This window comes from Strix uralensis, chromosome 4, assembly GCF_047716275.1.
Source record: "Strix uralensis isolate ZFMK-TIS-50842 chromosome 4, bStrUra1, whole genome shotgun sequence".
Classification (NCBI taxonomy): Eukaryota; Metazoa; Chordata; class Aves; order Strigiformes; family Strigidae; genus Strix; species Strix uralensis.
Genome location: NC_133975.1, coordinates 96,545,637 through 96,563,219, shown reverse-complemented (window position 1 = coordinate 96,563,219; position 17,583 = coordinate 96,545,637). Strand labels below are relative to the sequence as shown.

Genomic DNA, 17,583 nt, shown 5'->3' with positions numbered 1-17,583 from the left:
ATCAGAGGTTACACAAAAAAAGAAAAGAAGCCCCTCACCCCACCCCAAACCCCCAACCAATAAATACATAAATAAATAAACAAACAAAAACAAAGGAAGGAGGAAATATATGCAGAGAGCGCGTTCCTGAAGAATGCTAATTTTGATAAATAGAGCTTGGCAAATTCTTGATATTCTGCTACATAAACAGCAGTTTTGAACGTGTTTCCTTGTCTGTGGATCCAGCTGAGATACTGGATTGAAAGAATGTATGTCTCTCAACTTGTTTCTGTTCAAATTTCCCGACATAGACAATTATGAAGATGGTGGGGAAGAAAGGAGTAGGAATACAGAGGATACTTTGTATATTAGATTGATGTGTCTAAAATGGGAAGCTGCATATTTTTCTGACATTCCCTTTTTAAAAAGTTTCAAATGTCACAGTGGATATAGAAAAAGGTAAAAAAAAATATGTGATGGCTAGGAGAGCTGCTTTCTGCGAGAGTTACACAACTCAGTCTGTTTAGTTTATCAGAAAGAACACTGGGAAATAACTTGGTTTTTACCTGTACTTTCTTTGGGAAATAATAATGTAAGGTACGAACAGCTTTCTTAGTCTACTAAAGAGAATTATAACGAAGCTGGTGATAGGAGGCTTGAGCCAGGAAAGCAATAAGAAAATCATCATAATGGAAGGTCTTTATGTGTTTGGGTTGGTTTATTTGTTTAACAGTGACAGATTAATCACACAAACAAGTTCTCTAAAGAAGAGCTGTGTTCTCCATTTTAATCCTGTCAAATCAAAAGTGACTGATTGTGGGACAGATGTCTAACAAAACTCAAGTTATTTTGTACTCCTTACAGAAGTCATGGATGATGCTAATGCGTTACCCTGTGAGGAAGGCCAAACTAGATTCTAGCCTTGTATTTTGTATGTGTTAAATGAGAAGCTCGTTTGAATCAAATGGATCCTGAAATTAATAAATAAACAATTTTATTTCCTCATCCAAAAGGGTTACGTCAATTGCTTCTCTGTCTCTTTTTTGAAAATGCAAAACTCTGATAATATTGACTGAGGATGCTGGGGCAAATATCTTTTAAATTATTTAACTAATGTATTAACCTTTTGTGTAAAGTTGTCTGACTGTCATATCCTAAAGATAATACTAACAGAATTCCTGTTAAGCAATTGGGTATTTTTGCCCATTTAAGGATCAACTTTTATTTGCTTTATTTTAGCTTTCCTTAATACTCTCAAACAGCAAATAGAAGTTCTGAAATATTTGCAAGATCTGTTGAAGAAAACAGTAGTAAATGAATGTTTCATAGAATGAGAAGCAAAGCCACAGTGACAAGCCAGGAAATCTTGCTCTTTTTATCTTAAGTTTTGCAATTAAGTTTTTTATTCTGAGGTAATTTCAGAATGGAAGTTGGAAAAAGACTTGACATATCTTGTGGGTAGACAAATGGTTCATATCCCAGTGATCCCAAATACTTCCAAAAATACACCCGGAAGAAACTTATGATTGTAATTTACTTTTTATCAGGATAAGGAGAAGGGTTCTCCTCTTGGCATTACTGATGCCTTTTAGCTACGTCTTCACTGTAGGGACCACAGCTCTCATGGACATCTCTCTGCTAGTTTAAATAACTGTCTTGGCTCCTATGAGCAGTGTAGCTGCAACAGTGGATAGATCTTGCAGTCCTTTCTGTAACTGAGGGAGAAAACTATGCCTGCCATAGGACTTGTGCATAACAAAATTTTCAGTTTGAAACTTTTGGATTTTTTTTCCTCTTAGGCATTTCTAAAAATGATTTCCATTAAAACATCTCTTCACAGCAGATAATAGGGTACTGAACAAAATTAAACATCAGGATAAGGCAAAATAATCTTGAAAACATTGTCAAGCCTGTAATTATGCAATTCTTGCCCTTAACATGTCATTTTTTTCTGGTCATGGTCTATCACAAAGAGGTTAATAAAAGCTTAATATGGAGAAAATTAACAAAAATTGTATAGACCTGTTACGAAGACTTCTCTGTGAAGGCATGTTAGAGAAATGATAACTAGAGGGCAGATACCGTTTTGGATTTATGAGGTATCAAAAATTGAGTGAATTAGTCCTTTTGGCATAAGCGCACCAGCATAGCAAAATGACTCACTATTAAAATAGTTGATCATTAAAACTAATACTTATTAAAGAGTAGAGAATTTCTCATTTGCTCCTTGCCTGCTGTGTAGGAGCTTTTCCAGCCACTAAGTGGAAAGAAACTAGAAGAGTCTCGGAAAGCAGCTGGCTTCAGCAGTTATTCTTAGGATTATAACTAGTCCTTTCTTTGCCTGCTTCTGCTAATTGCTACCACGTGGAGCAGTGAAGCTTTAGCAAAATGTTGACTCAGTATAAGTACCAGAATAGAAAACCAAAATGACTATTGTCACACTCAGGCATGAAAGTCTTATCAATAATGGACAAGAAAATAATTACTTTTTAACCTTAATTTAGACTATAGCTTCTTGGCACTTCATGCATACATTCTTTTTCCCAATTTTGTAATGACAATACCCAAATTAATAGAGGTGTGTAATCTACTATTGATTATTTATTATTGACATCTAAATTTTCACTAGCTTTATAAAGTCCACCTTTTCCTCCAGAAATAAACATTTTCTTATGGTTCGCTGAGATCAGTTTGTCATAGTTCATTTTCATTGAGCCTTGAAAGATCTCCCTTTAGAGAGAAGGTGCTAGCAATTTTGTTCTTGATGTGGTGCAGCTAACTGTAGCTGCTGCTGGCCACAAAATCACAGGATTTTATGAAATTGCCAGTGCATGCTTTAAGTACCTTTTTCTCTGTAGTATTAATATCTACTCTGGTTCAGCCACTGTATGCTATTCCTGGATGGCTTATGCCATTACTAATCATATGATGGAAATCTCTTGGTCTCCTCTGCCTAAATTTCCTGTCATTTTGTTCTAAGCCCAAATAGTAGTGTTTGATACAGGAAAGTTTGAATATGGAAGAAATTCTTGCTCTACGACCCAAATTTCTAAATTTGAAGTTATATTAACCTCTGTTATTCCTGTGCCTTGCTCAGGTAGAAGGGAAATGAATGAGTGGCTGATACTGAGAGGATCACTATAAATAATGTTCCGTCACCTTAGCCTGTTACTACTTAAAAGCTTTGTTGCATATGAGTACATGGCAAATTCATATGGATTCTGTCTCTGTGACCTTTCCAAATCCTAATTCAGCCATGCGCAGTAGAGCTAATGATTCCTTTATTGTGTCTCAGGTTCTCTACAGTTTGCAGGAGAGGGAAGAATTGTCTTCTTGCATATTATTGCCTTAGCAAAGTGAAATGTAGGTTTTCAGTGTTGCCAATAAGAGGTTAATGTGCAGGCAGATAAGTACACACACAACGTGGACTTCTAAGAGGACAGAAATAGTGAAGTTTGATTCTTAGTTGGTTGACTTCTAGTTACTAGGAAGATACTTACTGAATAAAACCACTCATGACTGAAATGACAGATGAGTTAAATTACTGAATTTTTTTACTGCTGGGATTTTCTCAGTTCTTACGTTCCGGAGTTCATTACATGTTTCAGAAATAGAGCAGCAGCTAAGATTTCTGAAACATGGTTTAATTTGTTTAAAAAAACAACCATGTAAATAACACGGTGCTTACGTTAAAGAGGAGAGAACATTCAAGGTAAAAAAGGTTGATAAGTTTCACACTTTTGCAACTCTTGCCGTAGAACAGGGTTACCCTGCAAGACTCGTAAGACTAATTCTTTTCATTAGAGTGTGGGTGTATCTAAACTAAATTCAAACACCAACCTACACTAGTGGTGAGTAACAGTCAATGACTTCTTCAGTTTATTTCACAAATGGCCAGCAGTGGCTAATGGGTACTCCTGTTCATCTTCACAAGCTGTTTTGCAGTGGATATGGGAATGAGCTCACAAGACCATCCCCTTTCCCCTCTTATACACCTTGTGCTAGAGGTAAGTGTGGTTTTGGGGAATAAGGGTGGGATGTCATGAGATGAAATTGATATGGGCTTCTTAAATTTTTCACAAACCTCAATAAAGGCATGTATCTGGGGATGGGCAAAGATTCAGTTGAATTCTTATTTTTTGCCCGAAGAGATTACCCAGTCCTAAATTGACATGCTTTCCTTGAACTGGGAGTCAGAAATCCCTTTTCTCTTCTGTTTTTCTGCTGCAGAAATTCCCAACATTCCCATTATGTGGGCTCCAGAGAGGGGTAAGCAACATCTTCAATCCCACCGAATCATTTCCAAACTAATTCTTTGCTAGTATTTTTTTGCTTTTTTAATCATCATCAGAAACAGTTTTTAGACACATTTTTCCCATTTGTTTGATTTTCTTGTGGATTCTCATATTTTTGTTTTATAGGAAGGTCCCATGGCCTCCCCAAGTGCTAGGGTCAGACTCATCTGCTGTTTCCATTTGTGTGCTATTCTCCTGTGGATTTTCATAGTTCACTCTGATCTAATGATATTACCAGAGGGTGAGCATCTAGATTCTTGGGACTGTTTCACTCATGGTATCCTAAGTTATTGAAAAAGCACCGCCACCCTGCTGCCCTGTCAATTGTTTGGCAGGTTTTTGTTTTGTCCTTGTTGACAGTCGCATCTGATTATTCGTGGGCTTTTGGGCTTTTGCTGCCTTGCTTGTCTGGGGACTGCCTGGCATCCACTACTCTCTTTTATTCTCTCTACCTGCTGGGTGTGTGGCATTGTCCTCCTGAAATCTTGGCCCTTTGCCTGACTGTCTGGCATTACCTCTTGACCAGCTAATTGCTTGACACTGACTACCTCCTGCCCTGTCCATCTGTTGAACGGCATGTATCGCCTCCTTATTGTCCTTTTGATCTGATTGCATATGGGCACTGGCCTTCTGCTGCCCTGTCTCCTGCTCCGAGTGCCTGGCATCGCCTTCCTGCTGAGTGCATCTGCTGACTTTGCGGAATTGCTCTTCTGCTGCTTGGCACACCTGCTGACTGTTTGGTACTGCTTTATCGACTTGCTGAATGTCTGGCATTTTCCTCCTGCCTTTTCACCTGATCCTTGAACATAGTGTCCCCTTGCTGCTCTTTGAGTCTGCTTACTCACTGATACTTGCTCTTTTGCTGTCCTCTCCCCTTGCTTTTATGCCTGGCATTTCTATCATATTGTCCTGCCCACCTGCCTAGATTTTATTTCTAAATATGCACCAGTCTGAAAACCTTAAGAAGAATTGTAAGGAATGGGGAAAAAATATTGTCTGGCTCCTTCATGATCTGATTCAGTTGAACATACCAGCCAAAAACTGATCTCAGTACCAGCATCCAGCTTTTTCTTAGAACTACTCATAACCCTTCCTCTCCTTACCAAAAAAAAAAAAAAAAGTCTTTGCTTCCATCACTTCATTTGATAGGTGTACTACTGTTCAGTAATACTGTATGCAGTATTAAATTCAGTAGTAATTAAGTACTAAAACACATCACTAATATTACCTACGGTAATTTTCAGAATCCATGGAAGGTAGGTAATAACAGGGGAAAAAAACCAATCTGTTGCTGAGGCTCAGAAAGATTAAAGTTTGATTGTAGAGATATGTTCAGTAAATACAGTGGATCAAAGGAGCTAAATAAGAAATTTTACAGATCTCTTAATTTAAAGCACAAGGTTGTATCTAATCTAAAAAAGCTATTGGATCAGTACAGTATTACCAAACTGCAGTGTGTCCTAGTTGCTGCTTCCCTCTCTTTGTGTACTGGGAGAATGGTCAACTGCCAGTTTACAGAAACCTTTTGTCACTCTCCCACAGATTAAGAACAAGGACTTGACTACATCTGTAAGGTCTATAGTAAGGGAATAAATCATTGTCACAGTTTAGAGTAAGAAGCAGAATTCCCTGTCTCTTCTTTTAATTCAACTCACTTGACCTCTCTTTTCCTAGCTCTGCCACAGCTTCTAGCTTACTACATGTGTTTGTGGTTTTAATTACGCTTTTGAATTCAGTGCCAACTAGGAACCGGAGAGAATATGCTGTCATAATGAACCCTGTCATAATTTCATAATAAGTTCTTCCTACACTTAAAGTAATTGTATGTAATATTCTTTTAACTTCAGCTTTTAATCTCTCTAGACATAATATTACTACTTTTGCTATCTTCAGAGATACCCTAAATATGCAAAATGATGTCTAACCATACAGGCAGTAGCATCTTTCACCTGTGCAAGACCAGCTGTGGAATCAGAGAGAGACTCTGTGGGAGAGCACCTTTCTCCCATGCTCCCGACACCGGCTTGCCCCTGTGGACGATGGCTCCCAGTACAGCAGACAGTGTTCCAAGTGAGAGCCAGAAGGAACCTTCTCTCAGTTTTCACATTAACCTCTAGAAATCCAGTAAACTTGTATTCTGCGCCAAGCAACCAGAGGACGTGTACATCGGCCTTTACTCCTCTACGGTCTCCTAGGCTCTCCTGTCCTCTCTCTTCTCAGCCTTTCCAACCCTCCCTTGCTTCTCCAAGCATATTTTTTTCACAACTTTGTGAACTCTTAAAGACAGTAGGCTGGCAGTCTCTCACTTCCTACCAGCTTCATGCTGTTGAGGGGTCTGGTGACAAGAACAGATCTCAGTGGCAATTCTCTTTCTCCAAGCTTTAACTCCCGGTGTTACTTTGCTGCTTCCCTAGACTGTTGTTTGAGAAGTGACATCAGATGCTGGAAGGAAGTAGGGATATTGACTCTAGCACCATGGGGTTGCAGGATGCTGCTAGAACTCACTTCTTATCCCAAGAACCATAAGTCATTCTTCTGTGTATCATTTTAGTTATTTTTAATATAGTTTTTAAAAATCAATATAACCTCATAAAAATGGCTATTTTCAAATAATATTCAGGTTATATAAACTGTAAATGCAGAAAAGCATCAGAAACTGGAGGAGAATAAACACAGTGCTTTTTCCTGAATGTATGAAGTTTTCTTGGTTGAAAATTATGCCTACTGGACAATAGGTGCAGTGCTGTCTCAGACAGCTTCACTGTAAAATATCCAGGTAAATCAGTTTTCCATCTGCAGTGATCAAGTTATGGTACAAATATTTTAATCAGTTAAAAAAAAAAACCACCTATGTTAATTTGAAAGAATACATTGTAGTTTTTGACTTATAAATGAGTCAAAATTTGGTTAAAGAAACAATGAAAAAATTGCACACAAAGCCCCAGCAATAACATCATATCTATCAAATTCCTGGAACAATGAAATGCAACATTATTTTGTCTTTTTTTAATGTTGTTTGGTTGGTTGGTTTTGTTAAGGTATTCTTTAGTCTGTCTTGTGCACTTTTCAACAAAAATTTAGCTTCTAGAGAAGTCATGAAGAGTTACAAGTCTTTGCAGCTTATAGAGTTTCCCTTTCCAGGATAACCAAATTTTCAGTTTTATTTCCTCTTGTTAGATTCTTTTCCTTCCTTATTATTTCTGATAATAAGAACTTGTTATATTTCTCATAGTAACTTCCAGAACTATGATCTCTAAATCCTACAGATTATTTGTCAGGAGAGTGTTTTTCGTATATCCTCTTCTTACTTCAATGAAGTATTTAAATTCTATTAAAAATTTTTGTTTTCTTTATTCTTCTCTGTTGTCTAAAGGTATCCTTTCTGATGATAGTCAGCATTGCATCATGTAAGCAGCTGATTTCTTCAGTTGTTTCTGAAAAGAAAACAGATTCCTAGCTAATACAGGTCTTTTGTTCTCAAAAAGACCAACAGGTATATAATGATTTTGCTACCCTTGGGATTTCCCGAAGGTGTTCTGCTGCCCTGATCCACTTAATCACTGCTTTCAATTTCAGCTGAAGTTTTCCATTCTTTTAAGAATAATATGTCTGGCAGTGACTCATATCAACCTGGAACTCAGATTTTATTATGTTGCTTCTGGATCCAGTTTGAAAAAATTATTTTGTTAATTTTAGACAAGAATGCCTCAGATAATACATGTTGTGCTAAAGAACATATATGCCTTTTGGTTCATGCATTGTCATCAGTGATGAAGGCTTTTGCTGTAACAACTCATGTAATAATTTGCTGAAGGTGTATTGATGCTGAGTAAGTTCCAGTGTCTCTACTATTACCTCTTTACTTAGTGGGTAGACAGCTTTTGTTGGAAAAATGAGGAAATAAACACACAAAGCAGATGTAAAAAGCAAGATGATACTGGTTTTATGTTGATGACTTCTGAGCATTGCAATTTGTAACCCATGATTTCTTTTATTCTGATGACTATAGTTAGGAAGATTTAAACACTCCATCCTCTGGGTTCCCTTTTTTAAAAAATGTCCTTTAGAACACAGGCTAGGAAAAGGTGATCACGTGGTTATAACGCAGTTTTAACTGATTCCTTGTTAAGATAATATCCATGGCTTAAAGTTAGTGAATTTCCTTAGTAAATTAAACTGATATAATCACTGAGTTTATACATGGAAGAAGACCCAGTCATCCATCCTTCAATGACTGTTGCAGAATTGTTCCCCCCAGTATGTTTTTCTGTTGTTGTGTCCTGCCAGGTTTTAGATTTTGAATTTGCTGGAGCTTCTTTCACTTGGGAGTTTGATGAAGTCGATAAATGTCATGGTTCAGAGATTTTATCTGAGACTGCAGAAATTTTTGTTTGATTGGTCCTTTACTATTCTCATTCATAGTACATCATAGAAACACTAAATAATCTTTTCCATCCTCGCTTTTGCTTTCAGGAAATATTTGTACACCTTAATTAGGCTTTTTCTTTTAATCTTTTTGCAGATAGACTGTAGTATTTATGAAATAAGTTTTGTGTTTTGTGTAGTGTTGCAATCGTGTACATCACTTAAGTGGTGAATTTTGCAGACTTCAAACCTGGGTGAAACCTACACATGGCACCATTTTTTTGTCTGAGTTTCTGGGCTACAGCTCTCTTTTCAAGAGTGAAAAATGATCGGGTTATTACCACTTCTTTCTATGAGCTGACCAGTTCTTCATTTTAAACCAAATAGTGCTTATGTATCCAGTGGTATACAGAATTAATCCATGAACAGCAAGGCCTAAAACTACAGTTCTTTCTCAAACTCTTCTACAATTTATGCAAGTTTTGCTTATTTCTACTGTTCAGCATTGGTGGTTCCTGGAATGAGAAGAACAGAGAAGGTCACAAAGTTATTTTAGATGTCTTTGTCTCCTAGGGATTTTGTTTCCTGCAGCATCTTAATGAGAAGCTGCTAGTAACTCATTGCTCTTTGCAGGCAAGATGGAGTCTGTAGCAGTAGAGTTTTTTGTTTTACTTTTTAAAGCATAACAAAGATGGATTTGGTAACCTAGCTGGAACTTGTGGGTTTTTCTCAATTAATAGCTTGTCACATTGTTAAGACAGCTTAATATTTTCCCCAGAAATATTTTATCTTTGTTTCTTGTTAGCTTTTTTGAAATGAGGATTTTTTTATTTCATTTGTTTAATCAGACACATAGTATTAGGCAGCTAACATCCGGTGCATATGATTTCTACATTATTCTGAATTACTGTCTTCCATCATTCATATACATTATATAGAAGTACTGTCTGCTTTTTTACTTAAGTTAATCGGCTTAGAGCTATGATGTTTGTAGTTGCTGTCCTCTTGAGTGTGAACGTGTTGATGTGGTAGTGAGCTGCTTAGTGTTTATTGCAAGAGTCCAGTCTTATGTACATTTTAAGTACACAGAGAAGAACTAACTTGTTCCCTGTGCCTACCTAAGAATCTCTTCTGCCTTACCAGTTGTAAAGGCTACCACTTCTCTCGGTGATCCACTTACACACTGCTAGTATAAAAATCAATCTGCAGAAGAGATTTGGACACAGGGTGAATTTTATTAAAAAGCAAAAAGATTTTTCTGCACAACATGGTCTGCTGCTTCAAGTGCAGCAGAAGTGTAGGTGAAGGGAGATGCTTATATACCTATGTTGCTATATCTATATTAATGAAAAGGTGCCTACGTTATAAGAACTTCAGGGTTTCAAAGTTACGAGTTGGGCAGTTAGGAGGTAAACCAACAGAATTTGTCTATACAATGCTAAGTTGCATTCATTTGAAAGCATTACTCTGTCATAGCTGAGTAGTGTCAATAAATGATTGAACTGGTTTTAGCTAGTGCATGAAAGATACTGTAACGGCTTCTAAAACTGGAAGAAACTGATGTGTTGGATACAGAAATGTGTATAGAAGAGATATTAGGAACAGTGAAATAAAGGAGAATGTTTTATACTGGGTTTCATTATATTGCTAAGAGAGTTGGTCTTGTTCAGCCCAGAGAAGAGAAGGCTCTGGGGAGACCTTATAGTGGCCTTCCAGTACTTAAAGGGGGCTACAGGAAAGCTGGGGAGGGACTCTTGATCAGGGAGTCTAGGGATAGGACGAGGGGTAATGGCTTTAAGCTGAAAGAGGATAGATTTAGATTAGACATAAGGAAGAAATTCTTTACCGTGAGGGTGGTGAGGCACTGGAACGAGTTGCCCAGAGAAGCTGTGGCTGCCCCCTCCCTGACAGTGTTCAAGGTCAGGCTGGACGGGGCTTTGAGCAACCTGGTCTCGTGGAAGGTGTCCCTGCCTGTGGCAGCAGGGTTGGAACTGGATGATCTTGAAGGTCCCTTCCAACTCAAACAATTCTGTGATTCTGTGATTATTATTAAGTATTGTAAAACATTAATTAAATAGTAAAATTAAGTTCCAGAGGAAAAAGTAAACTTGATATATTTAATATTCCTCATTCAGTGTAGATTAGGAATTCTGCTGTCTTCCATTTCAGTGCTCTGTGCTGCACCAGTCTCAACAAGGTACTTTCCATCTTCTCTTTGAGAAAACCTTTCATCCAGTTGTTTCCATGAGAATCTTGGAGGAAAAAAAATGTGATTTGTGCCAGGAGTTAAATAATCAATGTATAGGAAATTGTTTGACAGAATGCACAGTAGGTCACTTTGGCTTTCAGAATCTCTTCAGTTGTTCGGTTTAAATGAATGCATCATTCATGTGTACTTAACAACTATTCAGACTCTGAACACATGAATTCCATCACTGGATCTCACGAAAGAATCCTTTCTATGAGTTTTTAGGTTATGGCATAAGTACTTCAAAGCTTTTGTTATTAGAGATGCTTTATCATTCACTTGGGGATTAAAGATACTGTGTAAGGGAATCTTAAGAGAAAGTAAAGTCCTTTTTATAATTCTTGTATTGCCGTGGTATATTCTTGAAAATTTATCACTCAGTAGTCCATCCTTTGTAGTGTAGAAGGTGTATTTTAGGAAGGCTTTTTTTTTTTAATCTTCAACATTGATTTGAGATCTGAAATTGTTTGGAGGAGCTACTTCACCTGTGGCAGAAACTGACTGGAGTTTCAGAAGTACAGATATTTCATATGCAATCTGTGTTCTTGGGAGAAAGTAGTAAATGATAGGAAACAACAGACAACATTCTCAAAAGAGGAGTTCCATATCTGAATCTCAGTAACAAATACATCGGAACTAAAGCATTGCAAAATTATTTATTTGGAGAAGTGAAATTGCAAGTAAAAACTTTTGGTTCTTTCACTGCCCAAGAGACTGGGCAAGTTCTTAAGAGAAATCAGTATACATTTCTACCTGGTGGCCTCATTCTTTGTGTGTACTGATGAAGGTCTCCAAGGAATATAGTGTCTTTCCTCTTCCTGTGATACTAATATCACAACTAAGCAAAAGTGACAGGTTTCTCTTATGTAGTTCTAGACTTCATTGCTTGATATACTTCCTCCCCATATACAGAGAATCCAAGTTTTGCACTAGTTTTGTATGAAATTAAGCTAACTGTACCCTGACTCCCCTTTGGTGTAGATATATAGTCTAGAAGATAGTACACATAACCAGAAGCACTGTACAGGGTATTTTTTTAATGAGACAGTGCTCTCTAATTATTATACCGTTAGTTAAAGCTCATTACACTGTCAGTTGCATTAATTGTAGAATTCTTACTGTTACTCTTATTGAGATATTGTAGATATTCTTATTGATACTGATTTCTCTCATTTCTTGTGTGATTCTGTGATTTTCAGAGAACAAAATTTTCACTTCTTAGGTTTTGTCCCATTTCTTCAATTTTTAAAGAATTTTGCAAAAGTTGTGCTGGATTGCATAGATTTTTACATTTTGTATTAAATATAAAGCAGTTTGAAGTAAGAGAGGGAAAACTTAAAAGAATAACAATGATTAACAGATAAAATTTTAACTGTTCTTGTAATAGCAGAATGGTGTCACTACCTTTACCAGCAAGTCTTCAGCTGTATTACTTTTATTGAACAGTGAAGGATTCATTCTTACATGAAGTGGAGTTGAAGTGGGAAGCACAGCAGTTTGCACATGAAAAAGAGAGCTGAGGAAAGAAGTAGGCACCTTGCCCTTGTTTGTAAGCAAGTGCAGTGGCTTGTTTCCAGCTGTTGCTTTAACAAGCTAATCCACCTAACCTCTCCACCTTTGAAAATAGTCTGCCTTTTGACACTGGCTTAACACACACCATTATACAGCTGGTGGGCTGCATACATCTTCATAGAGCCTAAATGCATTCCTCATAGTGCAGAAAAACATTTGGTAAGCGTTTTCTTGGTTTGGTTAACTGTTTCTAAAAATGACTGTTCTATTGGTTTTATGACAATGTATGGAGGTGGGCAATATCATAAAATAAAGATCAGTTTGTATGGCATAAATATTTTATACACATTTACTGTCTTAAAACTTTGTTTAGCAATCAGTATTTTTAACATGATTAACACTTAATATATATTTAAAGTGATATTTAGAAGATGCACATGGTTTGGTTGCCCAGGTGCACCGATTTCATTAACATTTCTTCTACAGAAATGGGGCAGGCAAATCACTGATCTATGAAGTTTTTGTAAATCAAATGCAACCAGCTTTAGCTCAAAACTTAAATACAAACCTACTGAGGTGCAGGAACAATTTACAAATTCCACAATGCTGCTTTCTCTAGTATATCCATTTAAATTTTCTATTTCTTTATTGTATATAAAAATGTGAAGCATCTTCCCCAAAATGTTTTTCAAGCTGTAAGTAAAAATGAAACTGAGTGTTATGAAGTAAATCTTTTAATTAGGAAGAAAACAAGGTCTTTTAAGGAAAGTTACAATAAATACTGAAATCTTTATTAACTAATATACACTTAAGTAATTCTTTGTTTACAGAAATAACTATCATTGTAGTCCAGCTATTTAAAACTAAATATATTTGTGGCTTGGTCATGCATAAGTCATTGAGTACTGTCAGAGGTACCTCTACCAGCCAGTTGCTTTTTATGGTCATATACACAGTGGAATTGTACTGATAGAATCGTTTGCTAATACTGGTTTATAAACAAGAACACTGAATTAGCTCCTGACTTCTGAGTCTCATGCCATAGGCATTAGGTTACAATAAATGATACAATAGATCCCAGTGAAGAGAGTGAGGGAATTTGGAGGGGGCAAGTTGCAGGCAGAGGGAATCATGGATATGGGAAGAAACAGAGAAAACAGAGTCTTTATTTAATCTAATCAAACAGCAGGTATTGCTGTGACACTTTTGTTTCTCACCCAGATAAATTCTGTAGGGTCATGCTGTGATGTTTGGGATCTTGATGGCAGCAGAGTCACTGCAAATATGCTGAGAATGCAAGCAAACTTCAAATCAGCATTCTTGTGCTGCAGAATTATTGTCAGTGGAAATGCATTATTGGGGCATGCCGATACATCAGGTTATAGAGTTCATTTTTAGTTGGCTAGATTAATCAGGGTTTCATCTGCCTTGACTGTTTGTAGATTTGAGTCACGGGAAGAAGAGAAAAAAGAACATGTAATCAGGTCAGTTATTGGAGGAATATGTACCAAGGTCACCATTGATAAGAGGGAAGGGCAATAGAGTAAGCCACCCTAATATGTTTAGACATGTTTTATTTTATGTAAAATAATTCTATAAAAGTCTAGGAGAGCTCTCAATATGTGTCTATATGTGTCTGACACACATAGCCACATTTAATGTCAAAAAGACCCAAGAGGAACATGAAAGTGGAGGCTCACCAGACTCAGGCTGAGTTTCTTACTGTACAGTAAAATTGACAGAAGCCTGGGGGGTCACTTCATGAGGAGAAACAAATCATCAGGGGCAGGACTGACTTGGTATCTGCTTAGCCACCACCAATCCATCCAAACATAGTGATTGGTCCTTACTGTAGCCTTATGTCAGTTATTCTCCACTACTCTGGGGATATAAAACAGTTGTTGGGTCTTTACAGGCCCACATCATTAGCACTCATGGATAACTTACCATTGAGGAAACAATGACTGTCAGGCTATTACTTTTAAGGTGCATGTGGCCAGGTTCATTGGTGTGGGTGTCAATCTGTCAAAAGTTCTAGAATGACAGCAAACACCTACTTCTGGGATGTCCCCTGTTCAGAAGCAGCTATTTATTGCCCTCTGGATGCAGGCCATTCTTGATTTACATGTATCTGTGACAATTAATTTGACATCAGGAAGTCACTGATAATCGTAATGGCATACATGTGAAAGGACAGCCATTGCATGGTGTATCTCTGGCTGCAACACCCCAATGGTATGTTAGGGCCACTATATTGTTAGAAAGTTATTAACTTTGATGACAAGTTGAGAGACTTTTACAAACGTGCTTGACTTTGGTTGCTTTGCAGCAATGGCATATGTGATCAGTTTTATCCATTTGTCAAATTAACTGAGCAATTAGCCAAAGAAATTTGATTTTGGGGAACATCAGAGAGCACGGTTCCTTTCAAACCTTCCATCCATAGAAGAGACACAGAATATCATCACACAGGTTATTGGGGTCACGGAATGAGAAAAATTCAAGGAAAGACAGCATGATGGTGAGAATGAGTGACTGAAAACTTATCTTTATCCAAAAACTTTTCAGTGTATTGAAAGAAACTAACTGCTGCAACCTGTATTTCTTATTGTACTAAGAGAAGAAATAGATAAGTGATTTTTAGTTGAGAAGCTCTAATCGGTCTAGCTCCCTGTAAGCTCTATTTTCTCCCCTGCAAAATAAGAATAGGGAAGTAGACAATAAGCTGAAATAGCTGACTTGTGAATAGAAATTACAGGCACATGTGTTATCTCCAGCAGAGGTATACTGAATAACCTTGAAGATATCTCATCTCCAAGCTGAGAGATGCAGTTTTTGTTCCTAAAGTATACACGTCTTGCACAACTGGTTGACAGACGTGACTGACATTTTTATTGTGTATTTGACTGATCTGTCTCCATAGTTCTTTGTCCAGTCTTCTGAGGTTTGACTGTGCTCTGTAAGTTCTGTTGCAGAGGATATATAGGTATTTCTTTGGTTAGGCCCTTCCAAGACTTCTGCTTTCAATGGAAAGCTCAAATAGGTAATAAAATATTTTGTAATTCTATCAGCTGTTAAATATAAATTATCTGCAAATTTATCCATTAATTTGCATATGTAGCTTTATGATATGCTATGCAGAGTCATAGGTTTTAACTTTTTCAACAGAAATAATATTTTCAACAGAGGCAGTCTCGGTCATCTTAATTTAATCAAATTTATTATGACTTCTTAGTCTCATATTTGCATTTTAGTTGAAGAGATAAAACTATATTACCATCGCAAAACTGCTGAAGAGTATATGAAATGTCTCAGATCATTACTTACTATTAAGGACAAATTTTGCTATGCCTAATACCTGAAAGACAAAGATAAGGAGTTTCTGAACATTTCAAGAGTAGTCCTAAGTCTCTTAATTAAATCAGTCTGCAGTGGGTATATCCTCCAGAAGGAGGGCCTGGGAGGGCTTCCACAGATTAGGAACTGAACTTAATTTATATGGAGGCAAAGAAAGGCCATGAAGCAGCAGAGAACTCTGTGAAACCAACTGGCAGCAAGCCATCTGTTAAGAAACCACAACTACGTCAAAGACACCTAAAAGTATATCAGTTTGGGAACATAATGCCCTAACTCCGATAAAAAAGCACTTTGAAAACAATCAAAAATGCGTTTTAAAATAAATTGTGTTTATTCATATAGCAATGAAATACAAGAACTGCTCTTATAGACATTGTTAGTAAGTCCTGAATACTTCTGTGGAATATTTAACTGTTAGTCTCTACTTCCCCTCTCTGGAGTAGAAACTACTGTTTTATTTCAGTCTCATTGTGTTTCTCCCTAGATCCCTCACAGCCTGACACTTCTATCATGTCCTGTCTTCCTTTTTGCTTCTCCTGAGTTTTTCCCTCGTGTATTGTTTGTGCAAGCTGCCTTGTGCAGTCTTATTTCCATCCCACTCCATTCACTTGCCCTCGCTCTACTCTGATTCCTGCCCTTCTGACAGTCCTGCTGCTGGACTTCTCCACAATTCTTCCTTTCCACTTAGGCTTCCTTCTTCCCATATTTCCTTCTCCCATCTAAACTACAAACCCCGCCTTTCTTTGCAGCCTCCAAACTGGCCTTTCTGCATTTCTGTCTCTCTCCTCAACTACTTGTTTTCACCTTCAAATGCTTTCACTTCTGTGGAATCCCTCTCTTCCACCTCCATCTTGTATGCATCTGTCTTCTTTACCACCTTATGTGGAAGAAAATGGGGACACTTCTTTGCTGTCATTTTAGTATTTTACGCAAATTTACTTCAGTATTTTCCACCTACTTTTTATATAGTCATCAACCTCAGGTTTGAGAAATCAGTGTATAGCTTCAGTGCTGATGAACGCATCAGTGTCACAGCTCTGAATGAAATTTCCTCATCATTTTTTCCTGCTTCTGCCCACATAGTAGTGTTGTCATCGCTGTTGTAAGAGAGCCAGGGGCAACAGCCTTGATTTGTGATTCATTTTGTGCCAATACTGTGCCCCCCTGCAGCAGGCAAAAGCTGACTGATGGTGAGGCTACCAAGAAAAAATTGCCCATGAAACAAAGTTTAACAATCTTAATTCAGCCTTGTGTTGTGGTTTAACCTGGCAGGCAGCTAAACACCACACAGCCATTTGCTCACTTTCCCTGCCCCACAGTGGGATGGGGGAGAGAATTGGAAAAAAAAGTAAAATTTATGGGTTGAGGTAAAGACAGCTTAACAGGGCAGAAAAGAAAGGGATAATAATAGACTATACAAAACGTGATGCACAATGCAGCTGCTCACCACCTGCAGCCCAGACAGTTCCCAAGCAGCGGCCCCCAGCCAGCTTTCCCCCCAGTTTATCTACTGAGCATGACACCATATGGTCTGGGATATCCCTTTGGTCGGTTGGAGTCAGCTGTCCTGGCTGTGTCTCCTCCCAGCTTCTTGTGCACCCCCAGCCTCCTCACTGGTGGGCTGGGGTGAGAAGCTGAAAAGTCCTTGACTTAGTGTAAACACTGTTTATCAAGGACTAAAGCATCAGTGTGTTATCAACATTATTCTCATCCTAAATCTAGCTACTAGGACGAAAATTAACCCTATCCCAGCCAAAACCAGGACACTTTGCTAGAGTACTGGTAAAATGTGAAGGTGCTGAGTCACTAATTCTCTAATAGTTTGCA

The 17,583-nt window shown here is 37.6% G+C and overlaps 1 protein-coding gene across 23 annotated transcripts in view; it reads left to right on the top strand.

Annotated features, from left to right (window-relative positions):
- GPHN (gephyrin) overlaps positions 1-17,583 on the top strand; it is a 303,525-nt gene that overhangs the window by 162,410 nt on the left and 123,532 nt on the right. For 14 of the 23 annotated variants that reach the window (XR_012628894.1, XR_012628893.1, XR_012628892.1 and 11 more), the window contains one exon: positions 4,210-4,248. The exons of the other annotated variants lie outside the window; for them this stretch is intronic. Coding sequence is in view for 11 of the 14 variants with exons in the window: in XM_074868124.1 (XP_074724225.1) it covers positions 4,210-4,248 (39 nt within the window). In the remaining 3 variants the exon portion in view is untranslated. The remainder of the gene's footprint in view (positions 1-4,209; positions 4,249-17,583) is intronic. 23 annotated transcript variants of the gene reach the window in all.